We start from the raw sequence: 24878 nt of genomic DNA on the forward strand, positions 1-24878 counted from the left end.
AAACAAGCACCACAAATTAAACCCCCCAAATATTTAAAGGTCAACATACGTATGGCTTTCAATAAAAAAACTCGTGCATATCATTCATATTAATATATATATAAGTAAACTTTATGAAATAGGAATCAAAGATGGGGACCGTCTCCCTCATGCATTTCATTGTTATCATTAAATAAAATCACATTAAATATGTTTCAGAAATCAAAATCTTTAATAATTCTTGGGGGATATTGTAAACTTATTTTCCATTCTCATATATCACGCTAATGGGACACATTATGGTCTGATTAAATTATCAATAACAGTTAACGGCTATGATATACCACAACATCAGTTTAAATATTTGATAACTAATCTGGTTGGTTCTGTAAAATTCTGAAATCGACATTTTATTGGTGTTTACATTATCATTAATTAACAAGCGACTCTGTATTATCCTGTATAAACAACTGTAGAATAATAAGGAATCGGTTAATAACTTATTTTCGAAGCAATATTAAGTGTTTTTTTTTAAAGAAACAGACAAGATGTTCAATATTTGAACTGACATAAAAAAGTGCATTTGTATTGACTGGACGTGTATGTAACAATCTTATTATTGATAAGTATTTATATTATGTATACGGAATTAAATGGAATTTAAAGGAGGGTAATCGATAGAATTAACAAGACTAAGAGGATTTCCACTTGACAGCCATCCAAAGTATTTGTTGAGATTCATTTGTTAATTATTAACTTGATTAAACTGGAATCACTATTCCTGAGAATTTGATTAAAGAGAACACTGGAAATGAAATCATTAATACTCTACCATGTCTTACTATTGACCAAAGGTAAGTATCTTATTTATATATATATATATGCTTAACATAAATGCATGATTGTTGCAATTGTAAAAATAATACTATAACATACAATTACAGTAAAATACATTACATTTAATGCATATATAATAACAACCCTGAAACATCAAAGTGTTTAGAATCTCAAACGTGAAATATAATAATTTGGTATATGTTTTATACCCACACATATTTATTACTTGTACCACGACGGATTGAAACATATTACATGTGGAGCAGAATCTGCCTACCCTTCTGGAACACCTGACATAAACCCCAAATTTGGTTTTTCTCAATCTTTAGTTTTCTATGTTGTCTTTGTGCACAGTGTTTATCTGATGTACCTTTTTATTTTGATAGCCATTTATTTTCGATTTATGAGTTTGAATTTACATCTGGTATCTTTCGTCTTTCTGAAACTAGCTTCACATATTTAGATATACATGTATATGCACTGCTGTTCATGAAACACGTGCTTCAAAGTGACAAAATAATAAGCATATACCTTCATTCTTACATGTGTATTCTTGTGATTGTACATACACAAGAAATGAGTTTCATGGTGACTGGCCCTATTGCTTTTCTTAAATAAACAAAAAAAAATGATTGCAAGTTTTTATACAGCAACTGAGTGTATCAGATGTCACTGTCATAAATAACTAAAGTATAACAACAGGACATCGAATATGAAGTTTCATTAATGAATAGATATAGGAAGATGTGGTGTGAGTCCCAATGAGACAACTCTCGATCCAAATAACAATTTAAAAAAGTAAATCATTATAGGTCAATGTACGGCCTTTAACACGGAGCCTTGGCTCACACCGAACAACAAGCTATAAAGAGCCCCAACATTACTAATGTGAAACCATTCAAACAGGAAAACCAACGGTATAATCTATATAAAAAAAAAACGAGAAACACATATAAATAAAATAACATAAACAAACGACAACTACTGTACATCAGATTCCTGACTTAGGACATTTGCAAGTAAATAAATGCAAGTAAAAAAAATCCATCTTGCATAAATACCCACAAAGCTTTTTTAATTTGTGATCTTTACGTTTATATTTCTAACTATTTTGTATTATGAAAATGGGTCATACTCTTGATACAACCTTGAACTTCAATCGTTATTCAATTTTTCCATGAAAACATTCATTTTGTAGGTTTATGTATAATTTTGAAACAGGAAATTTAACATCTGTACTCTCATTTCATCTGATTTAAACTTTACGATACAATGTACAAATGCAAATTATACTTTTATAAATTTCATGCGTCCTTAGCACCTGGTACAGTAACATTGGAATCCTCATAGGTTATTGTCTTATCTGTAACTTCACAGTTGTATAATCATTATTGACGACAACGTTTACAGACATCTAACCAAAATATCCAATGGCATTGCTAACATTGACTGGTTGTTGCTTGCCTAATGTCCAGTGGCAATTATTTCATGAAAATGGAAAATAAGAAACTATCAAAAATCAATACATTAGGTACACTGTTTGTTCTGCAGGGGTAGACGTCAAGGATCAAGGGCGGAAAAGTTAACTGCCACTGGAAAACAATTATACTAGATAGGAACCGAAATTCGGACAATCGCAACAGCCCACTTTTGGACCTCTAAAAGAGTTGTTGCCAGGGTTATTAATCAGGCAGATAGTTACTTTTCCTTTCTGCAAGCAATATGATATAACGTTCCCTTCTGATCTGAAGTTATTGTGAACGTTTAAATCAAGTACACGCAAAGAGTTCCGAACTTTGGCAAGGGTTTTACTGCTGGTCTGAAGAGGACAATACGCGATTGCTTTGTTTTGAACAAGCCAATGTTTATTTGAATATTCTGTTACTATCATAACTTAAAAACCATTTTACGAAACATGACATTGTCTTTTCATACCTGTTATACAGAGGTGTTTGTCAAATTTACTTAATCGTATATATCAATTGAGCAACATTTTATCAAAACACGACAAATAATAATTACATATAGTTTTCTGGCCATGTTTCATCATGAGGTGTTTACACCTGTTTGTTTATAATATATTTAGTTTAACGTCTCCAATGAACAGATTTTGTGATAGTGGATCTATGATTTTTTTTATTGTTGTCATTGTATTGTTTTTTTCTTCTTTCATGATTCGTTGATTTCTTCTAACTTTGTGGACACCTTTTCGTTATCCGTTAAATCACATCAGCTTTTCTATAAACAAATCAAAATTGTATACTTTTCGACGAGTGTCATGGAAAGATAATACATATTCCGAATATAAAATAAAGCGTAAAGATATGTACCTGTAACGTGTTTTGTTTGCATGGATATGACAATGTCAGCCAAAACAATACTATTCTTTATAAAATCATTTAACTACTTTCCGTATGAAAATCATTATAATTTAATAATAACCAGGTAAGAAGATTATAGTTTGTAGCATCATGAAGAGTATCTTTGTTGTACGCAAATTGTTTCTATATCTGCAGAAAAGAAAACGATTCCACTTTTTAACGGCTGGCAGCACGAATATCCCTGTAAACACTTTTTGAACTACTGAAAGTTTTATTTGATCTACTCAGTCCTCTTTTAGACTTAACAATTGAATCATCGTAGGGATATTTTCTAATTTCTAATAGTTGCATAATTGCTAATAATTTCATATGTATGAAAGGAATAATTTGAATCTAGCAAATACGACAATAATATTGTTTCTTTTTGTACCAACAGATCATCGTACAAACTTTAGTTAGTTTTTTAGATGCATAAATGCATGACTTTATTCATTTGAATTATCAGTCACTGGAGCATGATGTTCCATTTAGTTAGTAATACGCGCTTTTCTTGAAGTGTTCTATGAATAGTAAACCAACCATTACATAGCTGACAATATAAACTGTGTATCTGCTTTGTATTACTTTTGTCTGCAAGATAAAAATTAGGGTCATTCATGCGGCAATGACATGAACAATGTTTAAAGAAGAATAAGAACGTTTTCCACACGCTTTTGTGCGTTGGTCTTTTTCTAGTTTAAAGGTTCCATTTTTTTGTTTTACTCGTTTGGAATTCATATCTCGACCTGAAAATTTATTTTTTCTAAGCGAATGTTTGTGGTTAAATAAAATTGTCATAAAAGAAACAAAGATTATCTTGCTGCGTATAAATTGCTTCCAAAGTAAATATTTTCTTTTTTGTTGTTGCATTTGACAAATATTCGTTTTGCTAAAATCAAGAAATTATACAAACGAGTCGGTTGGGGTAGGGATGGGCTGGATCAGACATTGGAGCGCAAAATGACTTATCGAGGTTAAATTAAACACTAAGTCACATGCACTACATTGTTACGACTGTCTTTGAAAAGAAATTACGTATATATAAATTTTCAGGACAAAGTGTCTTTGGTAAAAATATTTATTAAGGAATTCAGATTTTAACTCCCTCAGACAAAGTTGATTCTTAGCAGCAAAAAGTAAAATCATTAAAATACTAAACTCCGTGGAAAATTCAAAACGGAATGTCCCTAATCAAGTGACAAAAACAATAGTTCAAACACATCAAACATGGATAACAACTCACATATACCTGATTTGGTACAGGCACTGATTAACAGGCTCCTACTGATCGCAAATACTTTAACAGCACAAGTTTTATCAATCCTGATTTTTAATTTTCAATTTAGATTAGTATGACCTTGAGATCAATTTCAAGGTTATAAACCAAGGATATCAAATCAAAAGACCATAGATCTTAATTATATTTGGTTTATGAGTTATATTACCAAACGCGTATTTTTAAATACAAGAGGGGAGAAAACTCCCTTTTACGTTCAACGTACCCATGCAATCGAAAATTAAGTAAAAAGAATTTGTCGATATCTTTTGATATCTTGTCGATACAGTTTTTGGATATAAGTGAAAATATGCCAAAATCAAAATTTAGAAGATGAACTTGACCTTTGACCTAATTTTCATTTTTTTGGACCAAGGACCTCTAATCAAAAGATCCTAGGCCTTTATCACTTATGGTTTACAAGATAGAAATGCATATCACTTATATCAAATGCAAAAGGGGAAATAACTCTCATATGGAGTGTTCATATCGCTTTGGTCAAAATACAACAAATCATGCGAAAGATATAAGGAGCAATTTTATAAAATAAATTTGTCGTAATCTTTTACGATTGCAAAGGAGTAGTGGACACAAGGAAAACAGTGTTTGGGGATATTACTCCTACAAAGAAAAGTATTCGAATACGCAGGGCAAATTTCAAAGGCGCATAAACTGTTCGATATCATATACCAAATATCTAAGCGACATATTGCGAAACAAATATTTATCGCAAGAACAAACTTAGGCGGAAGAAAGAAAGAAGAAAAAAATAATCAGAAGTAAAACAATAGGTCTTTCCACAGAAAAGTGGAAAGACCTAATAAGTAATCTGGTCACAGTTTTAGTTTGATCAAGCAAAGATTTGATTCCTGTAAATGAAAATCTAAGATAAAGAAAATCACGAGAGGTGCATTTAGTGTTTCAGGGACTACCAACACGTTTATTTTTCTTTTAGGTGTAAAATCTGTTTTCCGTAGACATGATTTTAAATGGTTCTTGATAGTAACCCTTATTAATTTCCTTAAAAATTATTTCTTCCTGATCTGTGAAAACATAACAACATTTTGTCCAAACAAGGCAGATTTTCTACAGCGACTATATAGCAAAACAGCAAAAAAACCTTGACCGTGTTCATTTATTTGTCCTTATCAAAGATCTCATCCAAAAAAGGAATTGTTAATCTGGCTTTGGGGGAAAACGACTTTATTATTGGCATCAAACGTTTGTGTTGTCAAAACAATTCGTTGTCCAGGACAATATTTTATAAGTCAATTTAATTTTCACGAAATCAAATACCCATATTAAAAATAACAAGATTAGGTCAAGATCAAATGAAAACTTTCCATTCGTATCTATTTACTTAGACCACCACTTTGTGTACTCATCAATTTATAATTTTCAATATGTTTAATTTTTGTAATGAGATTGAAGTAATTAATTAATCATAACAGTTTCCTTGGTCAAGCTCTGGTAACGCCTACCAATTAATGTCAAAGTCGATTATTTTTAATGAATTTTTACTACATCGTTTGTATAATAATCATGACATTTATTTGTTTAGCCGGTCGATTCATATCCCACGCTTCCAATATTCTCTGCATTTTTGTAAAATGTTTGCTGGGAAATTAGGCATGTTTGATATATGACTGGTCAGAGTGATATTGCCTGTCATAAGGTTCAGAGACATGCAAACAAGATACGAACTTCTCTTTGAAAATATGTCACTGTTCTCTAGGGAGAACACTGTAATCACAATTTGAAAGGATCCCACTGGGAAATATTAATAGAGTTTTCATTACGCTCTAGAAGCACGCATATGTAAATTCTGATTTTTATAACACCTGCTTTATATTTTTTAAAACTTTGTCTCCATCTTGTCATTGCCTACCATAAGGTTCAGAGATGTGCAAACAGGATATGAATTTATCTTGAAACAATGTCAGAGTTCTTTAGGAAAGAAAATTAAAACCACCAAAAAAAATCAACTCTGATGAAAATTTAAAACGAAAAGTACCTTATCAAATGGCAAAATCAAAAGCTAAAAAACGAATGGATAACTGTCATATTCCTGACTTAGCACAGACATTTTCTCATGTATGAAACGCTGGATTAAACCTGGGTTTATAGCTAGCTAGACCTCTCACTTGTATGCCAGTCGCTTAAATTTCTACTGCATTTCTATTGCATGTGAACAAAACAAAAATACACAGCAGGCAAAAATTGCAAAATAGGGGTACAGCAGTCATCAACATCTTGCTATAATCTTCATTACTGTAAATATAATTGATCAAACTGGGAAACATCAATAGAGTTTTTACTATTAAAAACGGATGGGACAAGATCATTTTACCCTAAAACCACGTATATGTTTTCATTATTATTTCAACTTACTATGCTTACTTATATAACACACATGTAGAAATACTATCATCAACTAGTAAATCGATGTAATATTTAAATTTTTGGTAAATCTGTTAAAAATAGTATAAAGCTCATCATCACCCGAGTGAATACAGCAACTTAAGCCAATATTAGGAAGAGAAATGAACCCAAGTGACATGATTTCAGTATTACCAAACACTTTTCCCACCAGAATAAACAACATTTGGTAAACAATCGTAAAATAGTGATAACATAGGTCTGAACGCCCTGCCCTAATGAAACTCTTTATATATAAGGTTTAGTAGGTTATTGTTTGTCTCTTGTTTTATTTTTGTATAGCTGAAATAAGTCATTGTAAATCATGCATTTTTGGTATCTGAACATTCCCCTTTATTACAAATCTTCAGTTTCATATTTGAATATTCCCTAACCACATCGTTAGCAGCATTCGGTAAGGTTAAAGCCCTCCCTCTTCCATAAATCATTAATTTCAATCATGATCGCTTGATTGATATTTCAATGTACATTGTTCTGAACACAAGCATTTAAGTTTAGTTGTGTCCATAATTGACCGCAAGAGGTCAACTCAAGAGCATAGAAGTAACTTTAGAGAATATTAAAGTAAAGCAAAATGGATATTTTAAACGCCTTCTCAGCTATTTATGGAAACACGACCATACTGTATCCAGGTCTGCGTCGCACGGTGCTGATTAAGCATACAGCCTTCGGCACGATGAAAATTATAACAATTAAAAATTTAAAATGAAATGCATAATTATGGTAGTTTTTACGATGTTTACAAAGATATCCGAACTAAATAGTTGCGTTATTTATCTATATACGCTGACGCTAGACATAAAAAACAAAAAAGAACGATTTGTTCACTGCTTTATTGTTGTTTTTATTTTTTTCACAAGAAATTCATAGTAATTATTTGAGCTACTGAGTACACACACTGGCGTAAATAACAAATTTAATCCTGGTATCTATGATGAGTTTATTTACAATCACGGGGTTTATGCCACTGCTGGTTGAGTTTTAATTCCACGAGGGTATCACCAGCACACTAGTCAGCACTGCTGTGATGACATGATTAATCAATGATATTGTCATATCTATAAATTAACTGTTTCAATAGTTATCAAAGGTACCAAGCTATAATTTAATACGCCAGACGCGCGTTTCGTCTACATTAGACTCAACAGTGACGCTCAGATCAAAATAGTTATAAAACCAAAAAGTTCAAAGTTGAAGAGCATGGAGGACCCAAAGTTTCAAAAATTTGTGCCATATACGGCTTAGGTAATCAATGCCTGGGATAAGAAAATCCTTAGTTTTTCGAAACATTCAAAGTTTTGTAAACAGGAAATTTATAAGAATGACAGTATAATTAATATTTAAATCAACACCGAAGTGTTGACTACTGGGCTTGTGATACCCTCGGGGACCAAACGTCCACCAGCAGTGGTATCAACCCAGCTGTATAAATAGTTATCGAAGGTACCAGAATTATAATTTATTACACCAGACGCGCGTTTGGTGTAATAAAATTATATTTATTGTGTCTGTTTATTTAACGCATCAATGTAAAAATATCGGAAATTGATGAGACTGTCATTACAAAAGTGAGAGGGTTAGCGCTATAGAACCAGGTTTAATCCACCATTTTCTACATTTGAAAATGCCTGTACCAAGTCAGGAATATGACAGTTCTTGTCCATTCGTTTTTGATGCGTTTTGTTATTTGATTTTGCCATGTGATTATGGACTTTCCCAATTGATCTTCCTCTAAGTTCAGTATTTTTGTGATTTTACTTTTTTCGTCTACATAAGACTCATCAGTGACGCTTCGATCAAAATAGTTATTAAACCAAAAACTAGCAGAGTTGAAGAGCATTGAGGACCAAAAGTTCCCAAAAATTTTGCCAAATAAGGCTAAGGTAATTCATGCCCGAGAGAAGAACATCCTTAGTTGTTCGAAAAGTTCAAAATTTTGAATTTTTGAAAAAATAAGGCTTTTTTTACCTCAGAAATAGATTATCTTAGCTGTATTTAGCAAAACATTTTGGGATTTTGGTCCTCCAACTTTGTACTTTATTTGGCCTTTTTAAACTTTTTTGGATTAGACCGTCATTGGTGAGTCTTTTGTAGACGAAACGCGCGTCTGTCGTAAATAAAACAAATAATCCTGGTATCTATGATGAGTTTATTTACACCCACTGGGTCGATGCCACTGCTAATGGAGTTTTAATTCCACGAGGGTATCACCAGCCCAATAGTCAGCACTTCAGTTCTGTGCTGACATGAATTATCATTGATATGGTCATATTTATAAATAAACTGTTTTCAAAAGGCTTTTCTACCTCAGTAAAAGATTATCTTAGTTGAATTGGGCAAATTTTTAGGAATTCTGGTCATCAATACTCTTCAACTTTGTACTTTACTGTGTTATGATGATTCTTTTGTAGACGAAACTCGCGTCTGGCGTAAATAGAAAAATTAACCCTGGTATTTATGATGAGTTTATTTACACTATCATGTATACCACTAAATGGAAACATGGGATTTCTTAAACTTAAGCAAGAACTATTTATATCAATTCCAAATTCGAGCGCCAAATTTCGTTTTGTATGCGATCCCTTGTGCTCAATTTAAATTATGTCGATAGGAAACTTTTTAAATTACGAATCTATGTAGAATTGTTTCGCAAAGATAGAATGAGTCGAGTGGTTCCTACAGCACGCCGTAAGCCCAGTCTCACTAGACCACGATCGTACCACGCTCACCGCGATCTAAAATAAATTCAGATCGTGGTGAGGTCACGGTATGAACGGCATGAAATGTAAATTTTCGATGCTTTCACGATGCTACTACGTCCTCATTACGCTTCTACAACGATCCCGCTACGATTATACCACGTTCTCACCGCGCTTATTCTGCGACCTCACTACGCCCATCAAGATCTTCCTACGCTCATCAAGTTCTCACTTCGACCATACCACGAGTTATCCGATTGCAACACGATCTTACTACGCTTCTACTGCGGTTATAGCACGTTCTTTCCACGATTATACTACGTCCATACCGCGATTATACTACGTTCTCAGCAATAACGTCAACATCGTGTTCCATATCAATACAGTTCCATTCCTTCTTTTTCTGATTGATACGTTGATTTCTCGGAAACAATACAGTCATGCAACCAAGATCTACTAGAACACGTGGGCGTGCTGGTAGGGGTTGATGTAGAGGCAGAGGGAGCTCTGATAGAAACGAATCCTGATCAAGCAGAGATGTCGGACCGACCAAGCCAACCTAAATTACAACCTATTGTTGGTCGATAAAGCTTATATGACGATAGTTTAGTGAACGATAGCAGAGATGACACAGATGTGTAAATGGATATAGGAAAATGTGGTATGAGTGCCAATTAGACAACTCTCGATCCAAGTAACAGTTTATAAAAGTAAACCATCACAGGCTACGGTACGGCCTTCAACATGGAGCCTTGGCTCACACCGAACAACAAGCTATAAAGGGCCCCAAAATTACAAGTGTAAAACCATTCAAACGGGAAAACCAACGGTCTCAAACGAGAAGCATGGTTGAGCCGTTAGAGAAAATGAACAAGAAGTCCTAATTACATACAGACAAGCAAAATCTGGAGAGATTTAATATATTTTATGTAAAAATGACAATGAAAATGATGGTTGTAGTATGAACGTAATCAGGTCGTAAGAAGAGAGTGATGAGGACGACAAGGACGTGTTAGAATCGTACTATGTTCGTGAACAGCGTGGTATGGTCGTAGTGGAAGCGTAGTTGGGTCGCGGTGAGAACGTGATGGTCGTTCTGGGGTAGTAATAACGTCGCTGTGAGATCGTAGCGCAGTCTATCAGAATAGAATCACGCTTTCGCTACGCTCTCGTTACGATGGTACATCGACCTTTGCGATCTTACTACGATCTTAGCGCGCTCTCACTACGCTTCTACTACCTGATTTCGCCACGACCGCACCACGATTGTTTTGAACATGTTCACAGTTGGCCACGCTCATCACGATCTTGAAGACCTCACCACGACGGTGATACGACCATACTGCGATCTACACGATCGTTCTACGATCATCAAAATTTGCATTTTTTTTACAGATCGTAGTGCGATCGTGGTCTAGTGGGACTGTGGTATTAAGCCCCAGTCACACTATACCACGATCGAACCACGATTACCACGATCTAAAATAAATTTAGATCGTGGTGAGGTCGCGGTATGAGCGGCATGACAATATAAATTTTCGTTGCTTTCACGATGCTACTACGTCCTCTCTACGCTTCTACAAAGATCCCGCTACGATTATACCACGTTCTCACCGCGCTTATTCTGCGACCTCACTACGCTTATCAAGATCTTTTTACGCTCTTCACGTTCTCACTACGACCATACCACGAGTTATCCGATTGCAACACGATCTTACTGCGATTATAACACGTTCTTACCACGATTATACTACGTTCATAGCGCGATCTTACTACGTTCTCAGCAATAACGTCAACATCGTGTTCCATATCAATACAGTTCAATTCCTTTTATTTCTGATTAAATCGTAGATTTCTCGGAAACAATACAGTCATGCCACCAAAATCTACCAGAACACGTGGGCATGGCGGTAGGAGTTGATGTAGAGGCAAAGGGAGCAAAGTAACGAATCCTGATCAAGCAGAGATGTCGGACCGACCAATCCAACCTAAATTACAACCTAATGCTGGTCCATAAAGCTCAATGACGATATTTTAGTGAACGATAGCAGATATGACATAGATGTATCAATATATATAGAAAGATGTGGTATGAGTACCAATGAGACAACTCTCCATCAAAGTAACAATTTATAAAAGTAAACCATTATAGGCCAAGGTACGGCCTTCAACACGGAGCCTTGGCTCACATCAATCAGCACGTTATAAAGGACCCAAAATATTACTAGTGTTAAACCATTAAAACGGGAAAACCAACGGTCTAATCTATATAAAAACGAGAAGCATGGTTGAGCCGTTAGAGCAAATGGATAATTACATTCAAACAAACAAAATCTAGGTAGCTTTTTTTATATATTTTATGTGAAAATGACAATGAGAATGATGGTCGTAGTGTGAACGTAGTCAGGTCGTAGTGTGAACGTAGTCAGGTCGTAAGAAGAGCGTGATGAGGACGGCAAGGGCGTGCTAGAATCGTACTATGGTCGTGAACAGCGTGGTATAGTCGTAGTGGAAGCGTAGTTGGGTCGCAGTGAGAACGTGATGGTCGTAGTGAGGTCGTGATAACGTCGTTGTGTGATCGTAGCGCAGTCTCTCCGAATAGAATCACGCTTTCGCTACGCTCTCGCTACGATTGTACAGCGACCTTTGTGATCTTACTACGATCTTAGTGCGCTCTCACTACGCTTCTACTACGACCTGATTTCGCCACGACCACACCACGATTGTTTTGAACATGTTCAAAGTTGGCCACGATCTTCACGATCCTGAAGACCTCACCACGACCGTGATACGACCTTACTGCGATCTACACGATCGCACTACGATCATCAAAATTTGCATTTTTTTCACAGATCGTAGTGCGATCGTGGCCTAGTGGGACTGGGGTATTAGCAAAAAAAGGTAAATCAAAATTAAAAAAATAAACGTCTAAATGTGAAAAAAATACCATTAAAACCCCTAACATGTATCAATTAAAAACTTGATGAAAGTACTCAAAACTCACAACTTCTTCCGTGTCTGTACGATTATCAGGTTAACATATATATCATTGTATGGACACCTGTCTATTGCAGAAGATTTAATGGTGCCCTCTGGATAATCTGCGTTAGTGTTACCATTTAACTCATACCTAAATTCCTTATTGACGTGTTTTTGAATTGTTACTATGCTTTTACCTATATTGGTTTACTTTTACAAATTTTGACTTTGATAGAGAGTTGTCACATTGACACTCATACCATATTATATGTATATGACAATATAAGTTAAACTGTCATGATTTTCATTTGCATCCATTAAACAAACAAATAAACATGACTTATTGTGCACAAAACTCTCTATGACACTGTTATATACGGAAATCTGATAAAACACTGAATATACATGAATGGTTGATATGAAGCATCACTAACAAACACTCATCCTGTTCCGTTCCTCAATATCTGATTCAAAGGGACAAAAATACAATAAGAATATCGGTTATAGCTTGTAGCTCGTTATCAGGCAAACATTTGTTTGTCAGTTTTGCAAAATAATAATTACTGGTAAAAGCCTTTTAAAGGTATAATTTCAAACATTCTAAAAAGGAAATCGTTTTTTTTTAAAGAACAAAAAAGTGATCGAATGTTTCGATCTTTTCCTGACGAAGACGTATATAACAATAGCTGTCAACATTTTAAAGCTTTATATAACGCAATCTGTCAAGGTAACAGATTTAGTATTTGTTTTTGTTAATTGGAATAAAATCGACTTCATAATTTGTGTCAAAATAAAGATCGTTGATGCAATCGTTTTGATCAAATGATAATACGCTTAGGTTTAGGATTTCGCTAAACATGTTAGAGACGTGTTGGGTCATGTAGTAATATAATTTGAGGTTTCGACTACATCTTTTGGGAACTTTTAGAACATTCAGGGGAAATAATGCATGCCATACATAAATGTTACCACTCAATTTGCTGAAATTGGTTCTTTGGTAATGCTGCAAAAGTGCAGCGTGTCAATTTTGTATAAAAGTTATCGACTACAATTCCAATGGATCATATGTTTAAGTGCATCGTTTCCAAATGTTTGATACTTTTACATTATTAATAGTATTATATCCATTTCTTAAATTGTTCATTTGCAAATTTATGAATTATAAAGAAACTAAGACTTCAACTCCCTCCGGAGAAAAAAAACACCAGATGGATTTTGCTATTTTTAAAGGTCCTTTTATCGCTCTTATACATAATTGGCTCTAAGATATTCGGCTATAAGCTTTTCTGAATGATGTAGGTCCAGAAAAACGCTTCAGAAACATGATAATTCTTTGGCTTTTCTCCATTTTTCAACTGGTGTGGTTTATCTATTATATAGTCATTTTATAAAATTTACTGTTTGCAAAAGTGTCGTAGTTATCCTCTTATATTTGGTGCGTTTCCTTCATTTTTAGTTTGTTACCCGGATTTGTTTTTTTTTCGTAATCGATTTGTGAATTTCGAACAGCGGTATGCTACTTTTGCTTTATTTAACAGATTTTTAAAGTAATTTGCTGATTCCTTTTTTTACTTTAGATAACGTTTAAGACAACATTGATACTTAAAATCGTAAAGAGATATACCTTTTTTTATACACTGGCAATTTTCCTTGAACAATAGAAACGTATAAAGTAATTGCCTTAACCAATGTATTTCTTTTTTTATATTAAATTGGATTTTCTTCATTCTATTATATACTTTTCTTTAGTTGTATAGATATATGATTAAAATAAGGCAAGTATGCTTATCAACACGTTTTCTGAAATTATTTTATTCATATTTTGTTTATCTTTGCTGCTTTAGAACTGTCTATCTCATTTTTTTATAAATATATCAAGGTTCAAAGATACAATGTAGAAATAAAAAATAAAAATATTTTGGTAAAACAGGTGTATAATTTCCATACAAAGCTACGTGTAATGTTTGAGAAATTTGTTCTTTTTTCAGTATTTTGCGCCGACGTTAACATCACTGGTTTAATGGACACATTGTTTGAAAATTACCATAAAGATGTCCGACCATTATGTGATAGTGGGTCTGCAGTAAAAGTGAAAGTTGGAATGGCTCTTCGACAAGTCATCGATCTTGTAAGTAAACGTCTCGTGTATTTTGTATCAACATTTCAAAATTATCAATTCAAAAATGCAGAAATTACATTCTTTTGACATGATCTTGAGGACTTGAAAATAGAACATAAAACATATAGTTTTCCATGATTGGAACGCCTGTAAAGATTTGTTGATTTATCATGTTAATTTTAGATCAGCAGAGGTACAATTCAATCACTTTAGGAATAATCTCACACATACCTTAGAACGGAGAACACAATAAACAAAACTACAAGAAACGTGCTTATAATTACATGTACCACTACTGGCCCTGAATGTAAACCTCGTTTCGTATTGGTCAACTTATTCTGTAAATTGTTAGATATTAAAAGTACTTCCATGTAGAGAGACTAAGTGATTTGTTTAAGTAAATGACCTTAAGTTTTGATAAAATGACCTTATACATTGTTCATAAGTGACTAATGTTTTACCATCAATATGCTTGAACAATTATAGTGGAAATGTAAAATTCTGCCACAGCTCAATTTGTATCAATTGTACATTCAGGTTATAAAAGAAAATTGAAAAGAGAAAAAATTAAAAACAACACGTTTAATAACTCTATGCGTCCGAGGCGCTTTGTCATAAATTTTATTAGTGATTATTAATGAATAGTAGATTAACTGCAAAATGACAAACGGAACCAACTAGAACGATTTTTACAGCAAAAGAGAGATGACGCCTTTGCTTATTTACTAGCTATTGATCATCATACTTAGAAAGATGAACGACTGAAATAAACACTACAAAGTTGTACAGTGACCATCACAAGTTGATTAACCGAAACGATGTGTCGTTGTCTCAACTCACAAGCGTCCTGTTATTTTTAATTGAATAGAAATTTGTCAGTCTTGTATGTTTTTAATTTTAATTGTGGTTCATCTATATGAGTTTGAGTTTGATTTGACATCCACTTCCACTGAACTAGTAAACATTTTTTTTGTATTAAGGAAACTGATAAAGCCAGCTTCCGGGTGTAGGGTTTTTCTATTTCTAGTGGGATAATTGCCTCGATGACACATTCTAGTTTCCTTTCCCAATTTTATTCATGAGAGGAAAAGAACAACAAAAAAACATATTTTAGTTATACTGTGAGCTTTTTTATCAAGATTTGGTCTATTTCATTTGAACTACTTCAACACTTGCTATTCAAAATGTGTTGAATATTGTAGTACAATTATAGACTATCTCCGACAAAGACTTGCTGAATGTCATTTGAGTGATAACAACTTCTTTGAATACAAAGAAATAGTATTTGTTTAAAGCAAATATTATCATAGAAAAAGAGCTTTTGAAGTTAAAGAATCAAGTGTATACAATATTTTCCCTTAACTGGGAGATAAATTCAATACTCCAACTTTTCGATCTTTCATTTTTTTTATTGTTCGATCAATATCTTGAAACTATAAAATGGATAGTATTACCAAAAACAACATTCAAAAAGTGCTTAAAATGATTAAATCAATTAATTTTTGTAATTAAATCACACTTAATTATGAAAAAATAAATTAGATTGATTGATAGATCTATAGATAAAATTCAGTAGTTTGAAATATGTGTCAAAGTCACAATGACTGGACAGTGGTATTCTTTTTCAAACTGGAGGTTTATTTAGAATAGTACTGCTTTAATGTATAAAACTATATTAGTTAAATCGTGTTTAAATACTGCAGTAAAAATAACCCATTATAAGTATAGTAATTATACCTTCTATTCAAGTATTAAAGTAGTATTTTGACATCTCTTTGCCATATGTGGAGCAGGATCTGCTTACCTCTCCAGAGCACCTTAGATCACCCTCAGTTCTGCGGAGTTCGTGTTGCTTTGTCTTTGGTTTTCTATGTTGTGCCTTCTGAACTAGTATTTGTCTATTGTTTTTTTTTAGTTTTAGCCATGGCGTTGTCAGTTTATTTTCTATCTATGAGTTTGACTCTCCCTCTGGTATGTTTCTTCCCTCTTTTTTTTTAATTATTATGATGTTTTGCAAAAAAGGGCTATTTAGTACATGGGGTGTTGATGCTGTAAAATGAATTTAGTTGTTACATGTAAAAGGATTAGAATTTATAAAAAAAAAATGATTATGAACTTTAAAATTCACAAAGCAAATAAAATAAAGTTCACTTAATTATTAATTAATTATTTGTTTAAAGTACAAATCTTCAATTATGTCAAACAATTCTTGATATTCAAGATATGACTCGTAATCGAAGGAGTTAATTACTTCAAAGTTTCCCTGTGTAATAATTAATGCTAAAATAATGACTTCCTTCCAAACATCAGAAAAATAGGAAAGTAATTGCCATATCAGAACCCATTCAATACCCAAGGTCTTATTTGTTCCTGAGCAAATAGTAGTTTGGTCCCTCAATTCGCATGTATATTACATTATTTGATTAAAATTCTTGTTTTTTTTGTTTTTTATTCTGGATTTCTTTGGTCACTTTGAATAAAAAAACTAAACACAGTGTACATTTTTTTTTCAGAATGAACCACGTCAAATTTTGGAAATCAATGCTTGGATAAGATTGGTAAGTTAGTTTGATACTTTATAGACTTATTTTTTAATATTTACACATATTATTGGAGTGAAAATGTTCAAAGTAAAAACATAGAAAACTGACGAAAGTACTATTAAATCGTCATATTAACCAGACTTGAAATTATCAACAAACTGATCTTAGGTTTCATCAATCCTTGTATTATTTGTATTAAAGTAAGGCATCATTAAAGGTAAACTTATCTCCAGATTGACTTGATCTACCGAATTAGACTTGTTTACGAGTGTGTACTAACATGAGAACCACGAGGGTGCATGATCTATTTAACCTTTCGAAGTACCTCAGATCATCAAGTTTTTGTTGGTTTCGTGTTGCTTACTCTTTAGTTATCTTTTTAGTGTTTTGTTTACTATTGTTTGTGTTTGTGTCTTTTTCTTTATATCATGGCGATGTCACTTTACTTCGATTTATAAGTTTGAATGTTCCTCTGGTATCCTTCACTCCTTTTTTGTAACAATATTGTGTCCTCTCGGTGAAGTTGCATTGCATATATGTTTACATATAAAGTCATTTTCATCATTCGCATTCGATGATGGTATATTGACTGTACGAAAAGGGGAACACGATCGGAGCAGATAAAAGTAACCAATTAATTACACGAGGTCGACTGTATGTAAGTTTTATCAATTTTATAACCGTTGCCTGCCATAATTTTCAATTGACTGTTCCGTCCTTTCAGTGATAATTCTAGAAATGACTAAACGCCTTTGCGAAAGACGTTAATTTTTAATTAAAACTTTAAGACCAATTTTAGAACACAGTATTTCAAGGTCCGTGTTAAAATGTCATTAGTTAATATAGTAAGTATACCTTCTATTCAAGTATTAAAGTAGTGTTTTGACATCTCTTTGCCACACGTGGAGTAGGATCTGCTTACCCCTCCGAATCACCTTAGATCACCCCAGTTTTGCAGGGTTCATGTTGCTTTGTCTTTGGTTTTCTGTGTTGTGCCTTCTGAACTATCATTTGTCTATTGGTCTTTTTATTTTTAGTCATGGCATTGTCAGTTTATTTTCTATCTATGAGTTTGACTCTCCCTCTGGTATTTTTCGTCCCTCTTTTTTTTTTTAATTATTATGATTTTTTCCAAAAACATGGGCTATTTAGTACATGGGGTGTTGATGCTAAAAAATGAATTTAATTGTTACATGTAAAAGTATTAGAGCAAATATAAAAAAAATGATTATGGACTTTAAAATTCACAAAGCAAACAAGTTTGCCCTTGTCTGGCTATGTTTGCATGTATAAGGTTTGATGATCGGCGTCACAATCTTAATGAGAAGTCTATTGCTAAAAAAACATCATTTTAACTTCCTGACAAATAAAATAAAGTTCACGTAATTATTAATTAATTATTTGTTTTAAGTACAAATCTTCAATTATGTCAAACAATTCTTGATATTCTAGATATGACTCGTAATCGAAGGAGTTAATTACTTCAAAGTTTCTCTGTGTAATATTTTATGCTAAATTATTGACTTCCTTCCCAACATCAGAAAAAAATATGGAAAGTAAGTGCCATATCAGAACCCATTTAATACCCAAGGTCTTATTTGTTCCGTGCACATTGTAGTTTCGTCCCTCAATTCGCATGTATATTAAGTTATTTGATTAAAATTGTTGTTTTGTTTGGTTTTTTTCTGGATTTCTTTTACGGAGATCACCCCTCGTTTTTTGGGGGTTTGTGTTGTTTATTCTTTAGTTTTCTATGTTGTGTCATGTGTGCTGTTTTTTTGGTTGTCTTTTTCATTTTTAGCCATGGCGTTGTCAGTTTGTTTTAGATTTATGAGTTTGACTGTCCCTTTGGTATCTTTCGTCCCTCTCTTTAATAAAATGCACTTAGTTTTGTTCAAGTTATACGGCACTCATTTTGACTCTTAAACAAGCGACAGGTTTAGCTAGTTTTAAAACCACGTTGTGTCCACTATTTTCTATATAAGGAAATTCTTGTACCAATACAGGAATATGACAGTTGTTATTCATTCGTTTGATGTGTTTGAGATTTGCCATTAGATAAGAACTTTATGTTTCGAGTTTTGTTGGAATTGTGTTTTAATTATTTATTTCATGAAACATGTTCAAACATTTACATAATTACCTTTTTTCGAATTGTTATAATTTTTCTAAATAACTATAATTTTGTTATCAAATTATCACGTTATGTGTAAAGTGACAATAGAGATAAATGATTAAAAATCAGATTTTAATTTTTAATTTTTGGTTTTAGCGTTGGCACGATTGTGATTTGAAATGGAATTCTACTGAATTTGGAACAGACAAAATAATAATTCCTGTAAACCGGATATGGGTTCCTGATATAACATTATACGATAAGTATGTTAAGTAAAAGCTACATGTAATAACCGCTGTTCTAAACTGTGTTCAATCACTGTAATCTTTTGGTAAACAATTGTGGTGAATAATCGAGTTCACAGCAATAATTACCGGTTTGTTCATGTAATTTTAGAAACAAGTTACATTAAAATTAAATTAAATTGACAATGAAATTTTCATCAAATATCCTCCTTCTCAAAAGAGGGGAAAATACTTTGAACAGAGCAATTAAGGTAAATTGTGGTGTAATTATGGCTATTATTATCAATTAAAAATTATATTTGACTCTGTGTTTCCTTCCTTTCTGAAAAGACATGGATGGAGTCAAAAAAATTACCAGCCCATTTTTAAGTGTTTAAAGAAAGATCGTAAATGCAACTGAAGAAATAAGCGTTATTTAATATTTTGCATTTGCATATATTCCGAAAGTTACACAGGAGTTAAAACATTCAGTACTATAGACAACCATGTAAACTGATTGCAATTCATACCCTCTGTACATATTATTAGGTATGCTGCAATTCAAATGAACTGAAGTTAATAACACATGTTCTTATAAATACCTCGATTAATTCAGTAATACACAGAGCCAAGGGAAACTGATATAAATAGTTTAAAAATGAACAGACCTTTTGGTGGTATGAAATACTTTGTAACTCTTAACAATACCAACAGATACTATTTTTTCATGTTGACAGAAACTTAGAAATTAAGAGGACCATCATATAGACTGACCAGTTAATATAATCAAAGGATTCATTTATAAAATCTTGTAGTTCAAATTTTCTCGATAATGATCTCTAACACCATACTAATGTAAATCAGTTTTCAACATATTTTATCGGTATAGCTTACCATACAATATAATTATATAAATTTATCTTTTATTGGATTCCTCTTAGTGTCGGGGACCAGTTAGCTGGTTTGAAGGATTACAGACCAGTTGTAACGAGTAATGGTGACATATCGTACAATTTTCCAACCGTCATTACAAGCATGTGTCCTGTTGATGTCACCTTCTTTCCTTTTGATACTCAAAGTTGCCTGCTGAAATTTGGATCATGGGCTTATCATGGATTTGAAGTAGATATTATTAATTTGTCAGATACAGGTGACACAAGTTCCTTTGTTCCGAGTGTAGAGTGGGCTGTTGTTGGCATACCTTCCATTCGAAATGTTATACTATATGGATGTTGTCCAGAACCATACCCGGATGTGACATTCTATGTTGTTTTAGACCGAAAGCCATTGTTTTACATGATGAGCTTAATATTTCCTTGCATGCTAATAACAGCAGTCGCGTGTCTTGGATTCATGCTTCCACCTGATTCTGGCGAGAAAGTATCATTAGAAATAACCGTTCTCCTGTCTTTGGCAGTGTTTCTTCTTGTCGTGTCTGAAACAATGCCTCCTTCGTCAGAAAATTTCCCTTATATTGGTGAGTCTACAATACTCTTATATGCTAAAATATTCTAAATCTTATCATTCATCCTTTAAGAAAAACAAACAAGAAGATCCCGCATGGTTGATAAATAAAATAGTCATAAGTCAGTTGTTGTCATATGCGCAGTCTTTTAATACTTGTTTTTTCTCAATTGTTTTATCATAAATAACGCCGTTGGTGTATCACCTGAATTGTGTCACATTTTTCATGCTGAGGCCTTATATGCGGTATGGTTCTTCTCATACATGTGGTATGCGTCTAGTTGCTGATGGCACGTAAACATCCAATATTAAGTCACTATTTGTTATGATGTATTCAACGATCAGTGCAAGTAAATTTTTCAACGTATGATATATTTAGTTTGTGTTTAAAAGTAAAATCAGAAAAATACTGAACCTCGATGAAAATTCAAAAAGGAAAGTCCATTATCAAATAGCATTCATATGCTCAAACACATCAAACAAATGGATAACAACTGTCATATAACTGACTTGGTAAAGGCAAATTCTTGTGTAGAAAATGGTGGATTGAACCTGTATTTATAGCTATCTAAACCTCACACTTGTATGACAGTGGCATCAAAATTTCAAACACTTTCCATCTTTCGCCACTTTTTTTTTAATTTGCACAATATAGATGAAAGTGATGATCTCGGTTCAGTCGTTCTCTGTGTAGTAATTGTATTACTAATATCTACATAATGATTTGACGTTGATTTTGTTTTGCAGGTATATATTTTGCTTGTTCCATGCTCTTAGTATCGTTTTCCTGCCTGATGACAGTTATTGTGCTTAGCATGCATTACAAAGGAATACACGGACGAGAGATGCCACAGATAGTTAAGACTATCTTCTTTGATTATATTGCTAAATTCGTTTGTATGACAACAGTTCGCCGCCGTGCTAGAAGATGTTCTATTCACCCCGTCTCGGTTTGTATAAATGTTCATTTGTTATTGGGAAGCACGACTATTTATTATCAAATCTTGAAAAGAAGTAGTTATTACCAATGAATCGTTTGAAACTGAAACTGACAACGCAAAGATAAAAAAAAACGCAACAGACGACAAACATTTCAACAAATATAAATAGTAAAGTAAAGAATAAACAAAACTAACCCAACAAAAAATATTAGGTGACAACATGTGCTTAGGAAGGGTAATCAAATCATGTTGCTCGGAATAAATGCAAGTAAAGGCGAGTTTAGGGGCCAGCTGAAGTACGTCTCCGGGTGCGATAATTTCTCGCTACATTGAAGACCTGTTGGTGACCTTCTGCTGTTGTTTTTTTTTATGGTCGGGTTGTTGTCTCTTTGGCACATTCCCCATTTCCATTCTCAATTTTAAAGTCTTATAAATGTATTTATCGCTATTTTATCAAATTTTCATTTGATCTTACTGACTAATTATTTCCTTTCTCTAATTCTTCGTCAATTTATCCCTTTCTGCACCCATTGTATACAAAATTTTTAGTCAACGTGTGGTTCGTTTGATCTCAGTACTTCATTGGTTAAAATACGATTATGACATCGAATTTTCTTGCTTTCCTCTGAAATTCCTATTGTGGCTGCATGAAAAAGTCGACCATGCCTGATGACGTCACATAGAAAGAACACATCTTTTTGCAGATCATTCGAAAAGAAGGAATAAGTTTGCCTGCATAATGTTAGAAAATCATTAGAGAAACAGATTCCGTCACCAAATCTCGTATAATACGATATTTATCCACTCTCGACAGTTAAATTTTAAATATTTAAAACGCTCGGGCAAGCCTCGCGTTTTAAATTTAAAATTTAACTGTCTCGAGTGGATAAATATCGTATTACACTCGATGCAGTGGTAGAATCTATATTTCTCAGCACAGTAGCATGATATGAAAAATTATCGCTAGAAACTAAGAGTGCACGTGCCCGTTGTCAAAGAAACTAACAACGTCGTCATATGTAAAATAGCGATAATCTACAAATATCGAAATGAGTTGCGATATTGTCATTTATTATATATTTATGATGAGTTTCACTTATAATCTTTGCGATCGAAAGACATTTAAAAGCCAAAGCTATATTACATATTAAATGTGTTTTATTTTATATTTTGAATATCTAATTGTAAGATGAAAAAGAAGACACAATACGTTTGAAAATAATTTTGCTTTCGTATTGATATTCTAAACCAATTGTTAAATGAAGTACTTTTAGGGAAATAAATTATTTTAATATGAAATGCATGAAATTAACCACGCACATATAACCGGATAAATACGCATTATGTCAAAGAAACAACGTTTCAGTGAAGGTTCTTTACTTTGGCAGTTGCTGAGACCTTTTTAAGGATAAAATTAGGAGCTAATGTATTTCATTTTACAACAACATAAAAAAAGACCATGGCAACGACGTACACATATATACATTTTATTTTCAGCCGCTGTATCAAACTGGACCTGTTTTCACCTACAGTAACGATGCATTTCTTCATAACGGAACACCTAAAACAGAAACCAATGGTAAGGTGGATCCAAATGGTCTTGTAACCACTATGGTTGAAGAACTTAATCCTGAAAATGCACATAGAATGGACGATAATTACAATGAATCAGCTAGCAGTGACATTATTATAACACTACAAAAACAATTACAAGTCATTAAAAATATTGAGAAGAACTTACAAGAAAAGAAAAGAATAGACAGCATAATTGAGGAATGGCAACTTCTTGCGATTGTTTTGGACAGAGTGTTTCTCTTATTTTTCTTTTTATTTATGACTGTTTCAACATTAGGAATTATACTGCGATCTGCACAAGTCTAAAGAATTGAAGTTTAAAATGTTACATGTTTACAACAAAACAATCAACTTTAAATTAAGAAACAAATGGTCTAATAATGGCATTATGTGATATCATTATCATCCAAATGAATGTTTTATTTATGCGTTGTGTCATATTAATGAATATTAGTTGTTCAATGTAGTAAATAACAAATAATTAATGCCTTAATGACTGGGTGAGGTAATGTCGTTGACATCATTTTATAGTGCTATTTGTACTTATTACAATTCTTTAGTACGCAATAGGGATTGGCGCGTCATCAATTTGTTTGTTGAAGACGTTTATTACAATTTGCAATATTTGATGATTTATAGTTTGGTTTTTGGCGCTGTTGGTAAATTTCCACTTAAAATTGATTTGCAAATTGTTTTTCTAAACTGTATATATATATATATTTTTATAACAACATTTTCGTTTAATAACACCTTATATCAGTACCGTTGTGCAAATCTTTAGACTGATTTAATTTTTTCCTTATCTGCATAGTATCGCCTATTCTAGACGATCCGGTACATAGTAAATTTGCTGGTTGGTCCTTTTTATAGACTTTTATATATATATATATATATATACAACTCGTCTAAACATCAACCCAACAATGTTAGATCTGTATATATATATAAACGAGTCTCAATTGAAAACTACGTTCAAACCTATGATTGCGTTGGATAAAAACCGCAATTTTTATACGTGTGCATGTCAAACAAATTTCGTTGTAGAAGGGTCTAAATACAGCACAAACAACATTTTCCAAAAGATAAAAAAGATGAAAAAGTATATTTAAACAAAACGCATTTGACTAATAGGTCGAACAACTGATGTTCTTAAACTCTGCTGACTACCATTGGCGATTGCCAAATAAAATTGATAACGAGATGTAACAAAATGGGTCTTAATATAAATTTAATACTAAACAGAAAACGATAAACTTGTGGCCAAGATGTTATGCCACAAACACAAGGTGTCAATATTTTTTTGTACACCATATCTAGATTTCGACAA

At 32.9% G+C, this 24878-nt stretch overlaps 1 protein-coding gene across 1 annotated transcript; it reads left to right on the forward strand.

Moving 5' to 3' along the window:
• Positions 1-391: 391 nt before the first annotated feature.
• Positions 392-24036, forward strand: LOC139520749 (neuronal acetylcholine receptor subunit alpha-9-like). The gene is made up of 7 exons (XM_071313671.1): positions 392-833; positions 14558-14697; positions 17202-17246; positions 19504-19610; positions 20513-21048; positions 21783-21985; positions 23474-24036. The coding sequence occupies exons 1-7, from the start codon at positions 791-793 to the stop codon at positions 23855-23857; spliced, it is 1458 nt and encodes a 485-aa protein (XP_071169772.1). The 5' UTR covers positions 392-790; the 3' UTR covers positions 23858-24036.
• The last annotated feature ends 842 nt before the right edge of the window (positions 24037-24878 follow it).

The sequence above is a fragment of the Mytilus edulis genome, chromosome 4 (assembly GCF_963676685.1).
Source record: "Mytilus edulis chromosome 4, xbMytEdul2.2, whole genome shotgun sequence".
NCBI lineage: Eukaryota > Metazoa > Mollusca > Bivalvia > Mytilida > Mytilidae > Mytilus > Mytilus edulis.